We start from the raw sequence: 16,596 nt of genomic DNA on the forward strand, positions 1-16,596 counted from the left end.
TAGATAGGGAAACAGTGGAAAGAGTGTCAGACTTTATTTTTTGGGCTCCAAAATCACTGCAGATGGTGATTGCAGCCATGAAATTAAAAGACGCTTACTCCTTGGAAGGAAAGTTATGACCAACCTAGATGGCATATTCAAAAGCAGAGACTACTTTGCCGACTAAGGTCCATCTAGTCAAGGCTATGGTTTTTCCAGTGGTCATATATGGATGTGAGTGTTGGACTGTGAAGAAAGCTGAGCACTGAAGAATTGATGCTTTTGAACTGTGGTGTTGGAGAAGACTCTTGCGAGTCCCTTGGACTGCAAGGAGATCCACCAGTCCATCCTAAAGGAGACCAGTCCTGGGTGTTCATTGGAAGGACTGATGCTGAGGCTAAAACTCCAATACTTTGGCTACCTCATGCAAAAGGTTGACTCATTGGAAAAGACCCTGATGCTGGGAGGGATTGGGGGCAGGAGGAGAAGGGGACAACAGAGGATGAGATGGCTGGATGGCATCGCCGACTCGATGTACATGAGTTTGGGTGAACTCTGGGAGTTGGTGATGGACAGGGAGGCCTGGCATGCTGCATTCATGGGGTCGCAGAGTCAGGACACGACTGAACGACTAAACTGAACTGAGTCTGAGGGAAAATGAAAAGTCGTACAGGTAAAAGAAAAGGTATAATTATGGTGTACTATATCACTCATTTACTAAGTCCTAACAATGCATGATTTGTTGTTGATTTAACTATTGATCAACAAAATGTGTAATGGAAGGAAAGGGGAAAGAGATGAATTCTCAAATTCCATAGAGGGAAGTCAATTGATAATACTGAAAATAGGAAAACTAAAAATAGTAGTGATACAAACTCATTATTTAAAAATATATACATAAATTTTAAAAGAATCAGTTAAGAGTAGAAAGTGATTTCCTCCAGGGAAGGACATAAGAGGAGTAGGGGCAATGAATCCCTTCACTGCATTGTAAAAACCAATTTGCCCATTTAACTCATAAAACTGTATGCATGCATAATTTTGATAAAAATAAACAATAAGAATGGAAATTTTTGTCGCAGCACTGACATGGTATTATATGAATAAATAGATCGTGAATATACATTTTTAGTCCCTGTCCTATTTATTTAATTGTTTTTATCCTGTTTCTTTTTTATTCCTACCTAATGTGTGGGTTGCTGTATTGAATAGTTGTTGCAATAGTTTTAGTTCAGTCAGTTCAGTTCAGTCGCTCAGTCGTTTAGCCATTCTCAAACATACAGTTGACCCTTGAGCAACACTGGTTTGAACTACAAGGGTCTATTTATGTGCATGTTGTTTTCAGTAAATACAGGTCTTTTTTTTTTTTTTTTGATAAATATGTGCTACAACACTACATAATCCCGCAGTGGTTGAATCTGTGGATGTGGAACTTGGATTTTCAACTGCATGGAGGGGTGGTACCCCTACCAGCCATGTTGTTCAAAGGTCAACTATAGTTTGCAAATAGAACAATCTTTTGGGGAAATGTAACCAAATCTACAAAATTCTCATCATTGTTTGAAATGTATTTAAAATCTTGAAGGTACTTATTTATCAAATCAAATGTTATTAATAATGGCTTACTTGACTTGTACATGGCATAGTAGCCAAAGGAAAATGATAAAGCCATTTCAGGCCCTTGTTATAATAATTACATTTAAATCCTAAGGAATATAAATATCTGAAAATAATTAGATCAAAAGATTCAATTGCTTTCTCCATTTGAAGATTGAAAATGTTTATGCTACTTTTAAAATTAGGTAATAAAGAGAAAATAGAGAAAGTGATATTGCCTACTTTTAAGTTTTTAAATGTAGTCTCAAGATAAATGTAAATTAACAGAATCCCGCTTTCTTTTTGCTCTCAATTTATTTTTAGTGGTGGGCATGTTAAGCTTGATGAAGATGTTGACCTTGGCTATGTGGAAGATGGGACACCCTGTGGTCCCAAAATGATGTGTTTAGAACATAGGTGTCTTCCTGTGGCTTCCTTCAACTTTAGTACTTGCTTAAGCAATAAAGAAGGCACTATTTGCTCAGGAAATGGAGTAAGTATTCACTGCCTCACCATAGGGATCTATTCAGTTCTTTTATATCAGAGAAACAGATATGACCCTGAACTGCCTATTGCTGTAATAATGGAAAACATGCTTGCCCATGTTTCTCCAGCTAGTATATAAACAGTCATGTGGTCATAGTCGTTTGTATATTTCTGTTGTGTAATCTGTGAAAGCTTGAGAATGAGAAAAAGTTTCATCTTCCTAACCAAATTCTTCCATTTTCCACTCTTATTAGGTTAAATTGATCTAATTTAATATAATCTGAGTTTTCTACAAGTGACTTAGGAGATAAATTTTAACAAACTATAATGGGATGAAAAAGGGAGTACAAAGTAGGGGCAGTGGCCACAATACTTAACAATTGGTATGGTCCAGGCACTGACTGGAGAAGGCGATGGCGCACTCCACTCCAGTACTCTTGCCTGGAAAATCCCATGGATGGAGGAGCCTGGTGGGCTGCAGTCCATAGGGTTGTGAAGAGTCGGCCACGACTGAGTGACTTCACTTTCACTTTTAACTTTCCTGCATTGGAGAAGGAAATGGCAACCCACTCCAGTGTTCTTGCCTGGAGAATCCCAGGGATGGGGGAGCCTGGTGGGCTGCTGTCTATGGGGTCGCACAGATTCAGACACGACTGAAGCGACTTAGCAGTAGCAGTAGCAGTAGTAGACACTGACCAGTTAGAACAGACCATAAATAATTGCCTTGATCCAAACAGTGGGTACCAGCTAAGGATAACGTCTAGAAATAGAAGCAGAATAATTAAGGAAATGAATCTCAGAGATGAATAGAAACAATGGTGGTGCTGGTGGTGCTCAGACATGTCTGATTCTTTGTGACCCTATGGGCTGTAGCCTGTCTCACTCCTCCGTCCATGGGACCAGGGAAGATGACTGGAGTGGTTTGCCATTTCCTTCTCCAGGGGATCTTCCTGACCCAGGGATTGAACCCAAGTCTCTTGCATCTCCAGCACTGGTAGGCAGATTCTTTACCACTGTGCAACCTGGGAAGCCCAAACAGAAAAAATGGTGGTATTTAAAAGGCTATATATCTGACAAGATATAGGTAAATTTATAGGTTAAATAAACATGCTCTATTAGCAATTACAGTTTTGTCATTTTCAGTTAGAAATTCTACACTAATGACAATTTCTTGAATCTTTTTCGTTTAGCGTGCACCATGATTTTCTTTTTATCTTCTCTGGGTTCCTTCTGGTTATACTATCCAGTTGAGAATCCTTGTCCAGGAAGTGTAAGCCTTCAATCCCGGTCATTCCGTGTATATCCCTGAAGGATACACCAAGAATTTCCTAAGGAAGGTCTTAGTAATGTTACTTTTTGCCTAAGAATAGGAATCCTTCTGGTACAGGAGAATAGAGAAGGTATATAGGAAGTAGTTTTGCTCTTTAATTTAAAGGAATCTGCTAAGTCTTCTTTCCTTTATAAGTAAGAGGATGTTAGGGAGAGATGCTTTTTGGGAGATGGGAGTAAAGCATAATGGAATAATTTCTTGATCATATGCTAATGAATACCTGTATCTTATTCATCTAGAAGTCCTGAGTATGTAATGCAGAGTTGTGTTAATTAACTGTTTGTTTAAGGAATGAGTAATGAGTGATGAGTGATGGGGCTTCCCAGGTGGTACTAGTTGTAAGGAACCCACCTGCCAGTGCAGGAGACCTAAGAGTTGCAGGTTTGATCCCTGGTTCAAGAAGATCCCCTGCAGGAGGGCATTGTAACCCACTCCAGTATTCTCTCCTGGAGAATCCCCATGGACAGATAGCCTGGCAGGCTCCGGTCCACAGGGTCACAAAAGGTTGGACACAAATGAAGCGACCTAGCACACATGCACACACAAATGAGTGATAGACACAAGCAAATCAGGTGGCAAATAGCATCCAATTGTTTATAATAATTATGCATAATACAGAAAAGTTATATCCTATGTGTTTTTAACTTAGAGTGACTCAACTTTGTATTGTGACAACAATTAAAATGGGAAATACAGTAGATATCCTCTTTATGCTCTACATCATGTAGGTTAAGAGTGTGGGCTTGGAACCAGACAGTTTGAGTGTGAAATCCAGCTCTCCTCTTTACTAACTGGGTGAGATTGGGCAAGTTAGTTAGCCTCTCTGTGTTTCACTCTATTCTTATAAAGTGGGACTAATAATATTGCCTAGGATGCAGGATTGTTGTGAAGAATCAATGAATTAACACCTGCAACTGATACGTAATACTTAGGTCGATCCCTGTGACCCAGTGAATATTCAGTAATGTCAGCTGTGACTGTGTTTATTATGACCATTGTACACAGTGTCACTATCCTTGTCACTGTATCACTGGTGCTGCTGCATGATATGGAAACATACTTGGAGAAACCAGTTGACCTGATTATTGACCTGATCTGTTGAAAAGATGGTGGGTGAAGTGAGGTCTCAAACTCAGGCCTTTCTTTTTTTTTTTCCTTCCTGCATATTTGTTAATCTGCAGAAAGTTGCTAATCTGAATTCATTTGAAATCTGCAATTTGTTGATCATATGTACAGTACAGTTAAATCTGCATGTATGTTGTCATCTGGCAAATTCAAGCAGACAAAAATGAGAAACCCATCCCATCAAACCTGAGTCCTGAAGAACTTCTCTGATCTTAACCCTAACTAAATTCTCTCCTACTTCTCATTCCTTTCAAAGTTGCTTTGAATAATAAGCTTTTAGAACAGAAACATAGGTTCTGTTTCCTGAATATATAAGTGAAGATTATTGTCTGATAATTTTTAAAAATGTGTTGCCAGTTTATGTGAATTTTTCCCCTAGGCTTTGTTTGAGGGACTTCTCAGTTTCCATGACCCCTGAGATAGCTAAGCTCTGGAGCTTGGGTTGAGGTGCCCAGGTTATGGTTTTGTGAAGCTTTCTTCTCAGACCACTGCAAAGCCTCAGGCCTCCCCTCTTCTTTGTCAGATTTCCCTTTATCTTCTTCCCTTTATCTGCTTCCTAAAAGATGAATAAAATTTTGTTATAAAGACCCTTTCTTTAGAAGAAGAAAACTTTGTATTGAATAATTGGAAAATGATTGTAATTCTGCTTAGTTTTTTAAAATCTCCCTCATAAAACTTGGGTTAACAAAATTCAAATTGATCATTGATTTTTGTGTAAGAAATGTAAATTCTCTTTTAAACTTTGTTGTTTGCTCTCTAGAAAATATTTTTTGAGCAAGATAATTAGTAAGTAATTAGAAATAGGAAGAAAGTACCAATAAATGTCCAGTCCCATCTAATTCTAGGCATACAATTATTAGAAATTAATACAATTAATTTTTATTTTTAAAAATTAATGTTTATTTTGCATGCCTCTGTACCTAAGAGTTAGTGTTGATTTTAGATTGATTTTGGATTTCAGGTTTGCAGTAATGAGCTGAAGTGTGTGTGTAACAGACACTGGGTAGGTGAAGACTGCAGCACTTACTTCCCTTACAATGATGATGCAAAAGCTGGCATTACGCTGTCTGGCAATGGTAGGTACTTACTTTGGTCCCATTATGTTGTCTTTATGCACAAGGAAAGAGAAAACTGCCCTTCCTAAGCTTTGTTTGGATTATTTTTATATAATTCAAATATAAGTTAAATCCACGTAATAATGAATTACAAGGTACAACTGGGGCCCTCATTATGAAACCAATTATTTCCATTATCGTGTAATATGAAATATTGAATATAACTTAGTCTATTGATTTAGCCATATCTTGTTCTATATCAGACTGATATTTTCCAAGTTTTGTACTTATTTGGAGCTGACAACAAATCCTAGCATCTTTTCTTAATATAATTTGATTTTTATTTATTGGCTGTGCTGGGTCTTTGTTGCTGTGCATGGGCTTTCTCTAATTGTGCTCAGCGGGGGTTACTCTCCAGTTGCAGAGTGTGGGCTTCTCGTTGTGGTGGCTTCTCTTGTTGCAGAGCACGAGCTCTAGAACATAGGCTTAATAGTTGTTGTGAACAGGCTTAGTTGCTCCATGGCTTATAGAATCTTCCTGGACCAGGGATCAAACCTGTGTCTTCTGCACTGGCAGGCAGATTCCTTACCACTGGGCCACCAGGGAACCCCTAGTATTTCTTTTAAATGAAGAAAGTTGCCAAAATTTTTAAGTGTATGATTTTATATTTTATGCTTTTTATATACTGGGACTAAGTAAATGAGAAAAAATTTGAATTTATTTTTAAAATATTTTTTTAACTTTAATATTCTCTCTTAAAGAACCACATCTATATTAAACTCCAGATCTGTAGCCTCTACTGTGGGTAATTCTAGAAGTAGTAACCTTGGCCAAGGTGCCTGGAAGGGGTTTGACATGGATAAGAAGCAGCAGGTTTAGTTCAAAAAGCAAGAGTGGCCCAAATTGAGAAGTAGAAATTAAATGCAGATAGTGGAAAGAAAACATATATTGAAGATGAATGTCCCTTTTTAAACTATTTTTATCATTTTGTTATTGAGTATTCTTCTGCATAAAATAATGTTCAAGTCCTGAAGTCCATTCAGCTCCAAAGAATGAGAAAATTATTATTTTTATTCTAATCATCCATACAGGTTAAACATATTAGTCAATGTGACTTTCATAATAAAACTCACAGAGCAATTAGGATTTTGGCATCTTCAAAATCCTAAGTCTTAGCGATGGTTGTGGGGCTGGTTCCTGCACTTAATGCAGAAAGAAGCCTCTTCAGGTCTGTGGATTTAACTGGCTTGTCAAAAGTCATACTATTACTTAGAAGTAATCAGGACTAGCATTTGAGTTTATTGTTGTTGTTGAGATGCTCAGTCATGACTGACTCTGTGACCCATGGACTGCAGCATGCCAGGCTTCCCTGTCCTTCATTATCTCCCATAGTTTGCTCAAACTCATGTCCATTGAGTCACTGATACCATCCAACCATCTCATTCTCTGTCGCTCCTTTCTCCTCCTGTCCTCCTTCCCAGGGTCTATTGATCCCTGTTGAATTTCTGGAGCTTTCCCCATGGCTCAGTGGGTAAAGAATCTGCCTGCAATGCCGAAGACACAGGAGATGCTGGTTCAGTCCCTGGGTTGGGAAGATCCCCTGAGGGAGGAAATGGCAACCCCAGCGTTCTTACCTGAAAAATTTCCTGGACAGAGGAGCCGGGCAAGCTAGTTAAAAGGATTGGAAAGAGTCAGACATGACTGAGTGACTAAGCACTCACGCATGTTAAATCTCTGGAAAGAAAGGAAGGGGAGATGGGCTAGGTCTTAGAGTGGGAAAATCCCAGGGCTCCAGGGGTCCTCTGGGATCTGCACCCTCTATCCCACAGATGACTGGGGCAGGGTGGAGTCGGCCAGTCTCCTGGATGTCTGAGCCCCGCTGTCCCATGTGACTCCTGAGGGCTCCCCGATAGAGAGGCTGCCACTCTGTCATGGGGAATTGGAATCTGTTCCAGTCATCCATGATTACGGCCTTTGATTCCTCAGGAGTGCAGCAGACAAAGAGCTAACTAAGCTGCCCTGGGTGAGAGCGCTACAATTCAACATGGGGTATAAGTCTTTATCAACCAAACAGGTCTTCGGAGCCAGGCGCCAGGCGCCAGGCAGGCCTCCAGCCTGCGTTTTTCGCTCTTGGGCTTTTACTAGTGCTTGTTGTCCAGTCCTTTGACTCACTGGGCCCCTTTCACTGCTGAGATCCCTTAAGAATTGCATCGCAGCCTGTCTGACCGTTGTTGCTGCCGGACACAACAGCACCATCACCTGGTCCTTACCTCCAGCCCTGCCCTGGCCCCCTGCCAGCCTGGTGCACGCTCGCTCTCACAGGTCATCAGCACCAGTCTCCAGCTCACCTGACTCTGTGTTTTCCACTGTTTCTCCCAGATACCACAGTCATTATTGGCAAGACTGGGAACTACAGTCTTTCATCATGTAAACCACCTGACCATCTGTAGCCATGCTTTCTCCTTTTAGAAGCTTATATTTACACACACAAAATGTCACACAAAATAAGGACCTTATATTGGTTGTGAAGATGGAATGATAAGAACAATAACATTTCTAGAATTTCTAGGGAAGAGGTTGGAGTCCAAAATATGATTTCTAAGTATTCCTCCCCAGGGGTATTGTGCTATATAGTGATACTCCTTTCTTCTCCTTATCTTTATTTTTCATTTTAGTTCAATGACCTCATTATATTTTCCAGAAAATACATGGGAAATTAAACCATTCAAAATGCACTTGGACAAGAATTAAAAGGGAACATACACAAATAATTATTTTTCAAAAAACAATTGATCGAATTGCTAAGTTATGGTTGATTTCTCTTCCCTTAAAAATACCTACTTTTAATTTCAAGATATATAGAAATATAAAATCATTGTCATATGCCTGAAACTGATATAGTGTTTTGTCACAATTATATCTGAATACATAAATAAAATTTGGGAAAAAGCTTCTCTAAAATTAAAACTGTATAAAGGAAAAAATGCTCACTTTTTAAAACAAATGTTATTAGCGTGATGATCTTTAATCTGTAGAATAAAGTTCCTGGAAGAATTTTATATCAAAATTTCAGCTGTATTCACTGATCTTCATTGTTTCTTTTCTCCCCCCAGGTGTTGCTGGTACCAATATTATAATAGGCATAATTGCTGGCACCATTTTAGTGCTGGCCCTCATATTAGGAATCACTGCATGGGGCTATAAGTAAGTGAAATGGCTCAGTATATTACTGTCAAACTGTACTTTAAAATATTTATCTAAATGATTCTAGAAATTTTTGTATCATTGGATAAATAAACCTGCAGTGAAAATCAGTCTGGTTCAGTATTCAATCCATGATGATCCTTGGCATGATTAGAGGTAACAATAATTAATCATTTTTAAAATTTTGAGATTAACTCCCATCTATTCAAAAAATACTGAATTTATTTTAAAACCATTACATGAAATAAAATCAATCTAAATCGTGTCTCATACAAAGGCTGTGTTGGTTGGCTCTTTAGTGATGCAGATTCTCTTGACTTAAACCCATTCCCCCACATCTAGGCAGGATAGTGTATTAGAGAGCATAGAGTTTAGTGACAAGGGTGATATCAACAAGATCAAGAGCAGGATCTGCTCCTTAGTGCTTCCTGCTAAGAGCAGGGATCCTGCCAAGAGCCAAGCCTCTCCCCAACCAATGTGAAGAAGACATTGTTATTTGTTAAATATGTGAGTGTTTTGTGGGAAGGAAAAACTCTTCAGAGATGTAATGTGTTAAAATTAAAATTCAACTATTAGTTACAACTTTTAGAAACCTAATTCTTAAGCTTCAAAGTTCAGCTTGCAATTCTTTGGTTCTATGTGCAGGATTTAAAAAGTTACACATTATGTAACTTTTGAATATTGGATCCCCTTAGCATTTAGCTAAGTAAATGACTTCACACATTGCAGACTTTTTGTATACTTAATGTGCTCATTCCCCTTATTAAGTACTTCAACTTATGATGTGAAAAGTTTCCTTAGTATTCAAATAACTTATGTTTAATAAAATAAAACTTAAATGAACCAAACTTTTTTGACTAGGCATTGACTAGCATAGTGTATATAATCATTGGTTATTACTATTATCACTGCCTGACATGGTTTTAATCCAACTGAATTAAAAGACACCTCTTTAAACTAGTATATGGGTCTTGCTGGCTGTGAGGTCAAAACATTGAAGTTATTTTGGCTGAAAAGAGAGAGTAATTAGTTGACTGCCAGGATAAACTTTCTATGTTGTGAATACTAAAATGCAGAGAGACATTTGTGCAAGGCTGTGTTAACAGATAGCACAGACAGCAGGGTAAAAAGTTTAGCATAATATAGTTAATATGGCCTAGCATAGTATAGCAAATGCCTCTTTAATGTGCAGATCGTTTGGCACTTTGCATGCTTATATTTGCACCAGCTGATTTCAGCATAATTTGGAGTATAAAATTATATGTCTGAAAGAAAGGCTTTTCAGTACACATATTGTTTGAGCTCTCCTTATACCTTAGGTGAATTAGCCCTATCTTGGCGTCACACTATTTCCTTGACTTCCCTTGTGCAAGGCTCATGTAGTAGTTGCCATCACAACCACTGCTATTTTGAAGTAGCTCAGTGATTTCATTTGGTCATGCGAGAGGGAAAGCAAAACTGTTAGTTCTGTTATTTTTCTGCCACCTACTGATGCAAACTGATATTTCATGTTTACAATCTTGGAAAAAATTACCCTTTCAAAAATTTGAAACCTGAACATCTAATCCTACTGCTAATGAAATTATCTATGTCTGTTTGCTTTACTGATTAGAATGAAAAATACTTCTTTCTGTATATCATTTCTTATTTTTATGAAATTTAAGTGGTTTCACTTTTTTGTTTCTGAATATATGTACTTTGCAGAATCTTGTTCATATACAGTATTCTCTTCACAAATAATTTGAAGCCGAATGATGAAAGTTTTAATGTTACTACATTTATTCAGAATTTGTGTAAAAATAGAATAAGGAGGTAGAAATTTTAATACAGTAATTAAATTCATGGATATGCTGTTTCATGTATTCTATTTAAAATGCCAGGCGAATTTAGGACTTGAGAATTCATTTTCTCATTAATCCTTCCAATTAAACTTTCTACCCCTTCTCCAAGTCTTGGGGTAATAGAAGGAATAGGAAATGAGGAATACTCATTTGTAACTGGTGGATTGCTCAGGTAATCAAATTGAGGGGATAAAAAGTAGAACATGTTGAACTGAAACATTTTGGCTTATTTTTCTCCCATATATGATAGTTTCAGGAATGAAAAATATTAAATATCAAATTGGCACTTTTACTCTCATGAGCTCATTATTAAGAAAGATGCCCAGAGAATTCATGGAATAGATTGGCAGGTAAAAGTGCTACAAACAAAATCTATACAGCAACATTAGCCTTGATCTTGGAAGGAGGAGCCTCCCTGTTAGTTGCTTGACCTTCCAACAAGTCTTCAAAATACTGACAGCTAGTTAGGTCAGGATAGAAATTTTGAAATTAGCTTGTTTTATTTAAAAATTAAAAATTATTGGCACCTCCTTACCGCACTCTCTAGAACACATTTTTGTTTCAGAACGATTTATTCTGAAACTCATGCAATTTTATTTTAGGAGACTTTAAACAAAGTATCACCACTGTTGCTTTCAGTGAAACTTCAGTGAGTAAGTAGTGATGACATGGGAGGTCCATAACAGCTGTGAATGTTCATTCTATCATACACAAAATGTTCTGATGTACATTTATGTTTTCATATTTGAAATTCTTAGGACGAGCTCTAGTTTGTGGCATATATTCCAAAAAGAATGAATTATAATTTTTATTTGCATGAAAACACATTTAATATATATAAGTAACTTGACTAGTTTCCTTATTTAAATCAATGTGTATGTCTGAAAACCTATATTTGAAATAAGGTTGACTTTAGGACATTACTAAATGTTTAATATGATACAGTTGAAACAATTACTTTTTAATAACTGAAGCTTTATGCTTTTAAACAATGGTTACTTGAAAATGTTATCACTAACCCTTTGGTGTCATTTCTTCAAAAGATGAAGTGAAATTTGTGTATGTGAGTGTGTGTGTGTGTGTGTGTGTGTGTGTGTGTGTGTGTGTGTGAGGCAGAGAGAGAGAGGGGGAGACTGTGTTTTTGATCTTCATTTTAATTCTGCAATTAAAAATTCTAGTGGAGATCTTTCATCAAATGCTTTTATGTTTAGTGATTTCTCTTAATGTATTTTTTTAGGTAACTAATTCTTTCTCTCTCTCTCTCTTCTTGTCCATAAAAAGAAACTATCGAGAGCAGAGGTATGTGATAAGAATAATCTGAACAAATAACTGAAAACCAAAAGGTTTAAATCTTGTTATCGTCTTTGGAATTCATACATACTGTTATAAATTAAGTTTACTTTTGTTTTTATGTTGTAGTGGTCATAAACTAATCTTGATTTTTCATGGCCTTGAAATGATCATTTTAGTACTGTTGCTGTGGAATGTATTAGTTTAAACTAGATCTATCATTATTTAGTTTTAATGGTTTTGTCATCCAACAAAACTATAATTAGTCATTCTTATTTGTGTTACTTTTATAGTAATATATGTTTAGAAGTTGATTTTTTCCTACCTAAAACAAAATTCCTGTATGTTAAGGTGTCACCTTTGTTTACATTAGTTGATTGGCTTTTCTTCACATTTATAACACTTTTCTTGCCCAATGATTTCTAAAGGAATTTATTTTTAGTGATTGTTGTTATTTTACTAACTTTCATTAATAAATGATAAAATTTATATAAGGCACAGTTTTGTAATCAGGAGAGCATCTTGGCATTTGAGGAATCTGTTTTATCTCTGCATAAGAAAAAAGTTTTTTTACAGATAATTGTACAGGTTTTGAAAGAAATGATTTGCCTAGTAATAATCTCTGATTGCCTACTGCACTATTTTTTTTTTCAATAAAAAGCCCCATAATGTCAGGCACTCTGTTCATATAACCTTAAAATCTATGTTTAGCCAGCAGTATCTAAAGAGATAAAGCATTCATGTAGTTGGGTAAAACTTGCCTATTTTTTCTAAATCTAAATTAGGCCATGTTGAGGTACACTCCTCACTTTTCACACTTAAAAACTTACAATTGCTATTAACTATTGATACCAAAAAATTAAAATATACTGGAAACTGACCACCTAAGACCACATCATATAGTACTAGTTTTGTACTCAAGATGCCTATGTAGGCTCCTAACTTCCCACAATTGTAGGAAATGTTTGAGGCAGATTAGAAATAAGATGCAATAAACCTGACACTTTATCAGACCCTCGCCACAGCTTTTATTTTATTTTTCACAAACTAGAATTTTAAACTTTGTTCTGTTTCCTTCTATGTTATAATTTAAAATCTGTATAAGGTTTTAGCCATAAGTGGTACCCACAGGGTACCCATTGAGATCCTGACCAGTTAGCCATTGATATTAGAAAATAATGACCTTGCTCTGGACTCACTGACTTCTATCATTAATGGAGAAAGTAAAATTGAAACAAAATTATTTAAATAAAGGAAATAGACTTCTTTGTGACATGTTTTAAACTCTGTGTCCAAAAAACACTAAAGAAGAGCCAAAGCTGTTTATGTTTTCTGTTGGGTAGATGTTGATCAGTTACACCAGAAATGTAAGTTTGATGGCTTTCACCAGTGAAAAATAAAATTATACTGCAAAGATCAAAAACTGGTGATTTAGCTCCATTTCTGTAAGAATTAAGTCTGTAGTATAATTTAATGTTGCTGACTATTTGAAAAGAAAAGCACAGTGTCATAAATACGTAACATAAGCAAAATTGTTATGGTGTGCTCTAAGACGTGTTCTCACCAGGGGTATTCTCCAGAATAAAGGAATTGTCCACATTACAAAAACAAATGGTAAATATGTAAACCTGAGCACCAATTTCTTATTCTAACTCAATATATACAGAGGTACAGTTAAGAAAATTTTTGTTAGAAATCTCTTTTTTGTGCCTGATGTAATTTCATGCCTCCTAGTAATCCTGGGAGTATTATCAGTATATGATGAATACTGAGTCACCATTTCATCAATCTGGACACTCTTTGAAGTCTAGTTCATATTTTGAGAGTTGTCACTTTTCAGCAGATACTATTTTTTTAATATATTTTAGCAGAAATTTTATTTATTTTTGCCCTTATGATTGTCTGTAGCTAATGAATCTTAGAGTTATATGAAAAAAGTGAAGTCGCTCAGTCGTGTCCGACTCTTTGCAACCCCATGGACTGTAGACTACCAGGCTCCTCTTGTCCATGGAATTTTCCAGGTATTATATAGGGTTATATAATAATTGTTAAAATGGAGAAGCTGCAAGGAATGAACTTTAGATCAGGAAGTTTTGAGTATATAAATATCTTCTGAAGGACCGTCTTTTATTAGAATGTATCTTAGTGGTTATAGAAACGGTGATAAGACCAATGGACCAAAGCCTACATAAGGAAATTTACAATCATGTGAAAATATCTGAAGATATTCCAATAAAGATATGCCCAATTCCAAAGGATGCCAGGGAATAGAAATTAAAAATTTGAGTTGCTTTTAAATTAAGTTTTGCTCTGAAGTTCCATGGTGGGAGGACCAATCAAAAATGAATCAGAAATCTACCTGCTAGTGTGTGGTCTTGGGAAATCACTTAAACTTTCCCCAATTCCAAATGCAGACAAAGTTCTTTGTAATCTGTGAAGCTTTCTAGTAAGGAAAGTTATTGATATGTGGTCTCTGAAGACTGTGTTTCTCTAATCCTCAGATGAAAGAGATAGGTAGGTATGGTTGTCCTTAAAGAGAAAGGCAGCATTCCTGACATGAGTGAGGCCCACACATCCTGGTGTGAAAGCATTGGTGAACATACAGCTTTGCTTTGACACTAAATATGTATTAAGTATGTAGCCAGTTATGAGATTCTTTAATTAATGATACGATGGCTAAGAAATGCCAAACTCAGCATAACTTTCAAATGACTGGAAATGTCAGGCAAGTAATTCAGTGAAGAAACCTGATAACCTGGTAAATTGTCCCACCAGAGAATGTGTCCCCCAGGTTTTCTTTATATTGAAGGAATGTGTGATAGGTTTAATTTCACATCTGGCAAAAAAATTAGAAGCAAGCCCTTTTTTCTTTTTGTTTTTCTTTATAAGCTGCCTAATAAAAGATAGAAACCCCATTCTGGGAGACAGAACTTCATACATGAATTATATCACTTTAGATCTGCCAGGGTTGGTAACTTCCCTGGCGGTCCAGTGCAGGGGGCGAGGTTAGATCCCTGGCTGGGGAACTAGGATTCCAAGTGCTGTGAATATGGCAAAAATAAATAAATATAAGTCTGCCAGTGTCATCTTGTGAAGGGTAGAGCCATGGGACTGAGGAGCCAAGGAGAATTCTTAGATATCGTCTAGTTAGAAGGATGACTATTGATAATTTTCTTTAAAATCTCCAGGAAGGAAGCCTTCCATCTATTTTTCAGTTGATGCTATTGTTTCTATTTTAGCATAATTGCTTTAGGAGTTCGCAGCTGTATACTTTGCAATAAGAATCAGAAGTTTGAATTTTAGTTTTCAGGCAGTTTTGCAAATAGCAATAGAATAAACTTGGATTTATAAAGCATCCTTATTCAGGTGCAGTTAAACTTGGATTTAATTCAAGTTAAATTGAATTCATTAAACTTGGATTTATAAAACATTAAACTTGGATTTATAAAGCATCCTTATTCAGGTGCAATATTCTTTTGTCTGAAATGAACACACATTGTTGAACATACATAATATGAATCAGAATAAATAATTAGTTCATATCTTCCTGATCCGTACCTTAAGCAGAAACCCCCTTCCCCATTTCTTTTCTCTCTCTTACCTGTTTTAGCCACTTTACTTTCTGCTTGTAAACCTCCCTCCTTTTTTCCCCCAAGACTTTCTTAGCTTTTTCGTTTTTTTGATATTATTATAGTGATATTCACGCATCTGTCAATGTGACTTAGTACACAGTACACAACATTTGTTCAGACAGCAATGTGACAATTCCAATAGCAGACAGTCCAGATACCAACAAAGCTTTGGGAAAGTGTCTCCTTCAGTCTTAAGGTTAAGACTTATTTTTTTTCATTGTGATCTTGTTTTGAGTATGTGTAAGGATTATTATGTTAAATATTATGGTTCAGCAGGCCCTTTAAGGAAAGACCAGACTTCTCTTATAACAGGAATCTTTTTTGAGGAAAAATAATTTGGCTAAGTAAGTTTTATTTTCCTTTGGTTATTATTTATAGAAAAATTCATTCACATGTCTGAAATATTTGCTTGTGATGTGGGAAATTTGAGGTAATTTTTCCATTATAAAACTTAGTACTGATCAGGCCACCTAATTCCAAAATGCTATGAAACTAGTAAAATTTAGGAAGAAAAGCATAAAGACTAGAAAAACACATTCAGTTTTAACACATTTAAAGCTATCACTTACTTGGTCATTTATGGTCTTTTATAACAAATGATGAAGTAGTATTTTATTGATCATAGGGACCTGATATTCTCTTATCTTCACTAAAGATTATTTAGGGAAGTAGGTTTATAATAATATATAATTGGATATTGAAAAAAGAATAAATTTCTGGATAGTGAAGGCTGTTAAATAGTATTAAAAGATCTTTAACAAAGTCTATCATCTGTTATTATTAACATTTTTATGCATTTACTGTGTAAAGGAGTTACATGCATTCTTTGTGGAATTTTAAGAATGAGGTGTAATTTCTTTATTTCGAAGACTTCATGGTGGAGATAGAGAAGAGTCTAGTTTGCCTGGGATGATAAAAGCAAAGCCATGCCCCTCAAAGTTCACTGCACTTAAACTTTCCTTTCAACCCTTTGACTGAAGCTCATAGTTGATGACGTGTGTAGCATTTAGGATGTTTGTGTGCAGCGTAAAAGATGAACATGGACTGCAGAGAAATTA

General features: G+C 36.2%; 1 protein-coding gene across 1 annotated transcript in view; it reads left to right on the forward strand.

Annotated features, from left to right (window-relative positions):
• The window catches only part of ADAM22 (ADAM metallopeptidase domain 22), a 229,574-nt gene that overhangs the window by 193,050 nt on the left and 19,928 nt on the right, over nt 1-16,596 (forward strand). The window contains exons 23-26 of the mRNA XM_052638378.1: nt 1,900-2,068; nt 5,478-5,592; nt 8,685-8,775; nt 11,898-11,915. Of these exons, the coding sequence (XP_052494338.1) occupies nt 1,900-2,068; nt 5,478-5,592; nt 8,685-8,775; nt 11,898-11,915 (393 nt within the window). The remainder of the gene's footprint in view (nt 1-1,899; nt 2,069-5,477; nt 5,593-8,684; nt 8,776-11,897; nt 11,916-16,596) is intronic.

The sequence above is a fragment of the Budorcas taxicolor genome, chromosome 4, assembly GCF_023091745.1.
Source record: "Budorcas taxicolor isolate Tak-1 chromosome 4, Takin1.1, whole genome shotgun sequence".
In the NCBI taxonomy this organism is placed as follows: Eukaryota; Metazoa; Chordata; class Mammalia; order Artiodactyla; family Bovidae; genus Budorcas; species Budorcas taxicolor.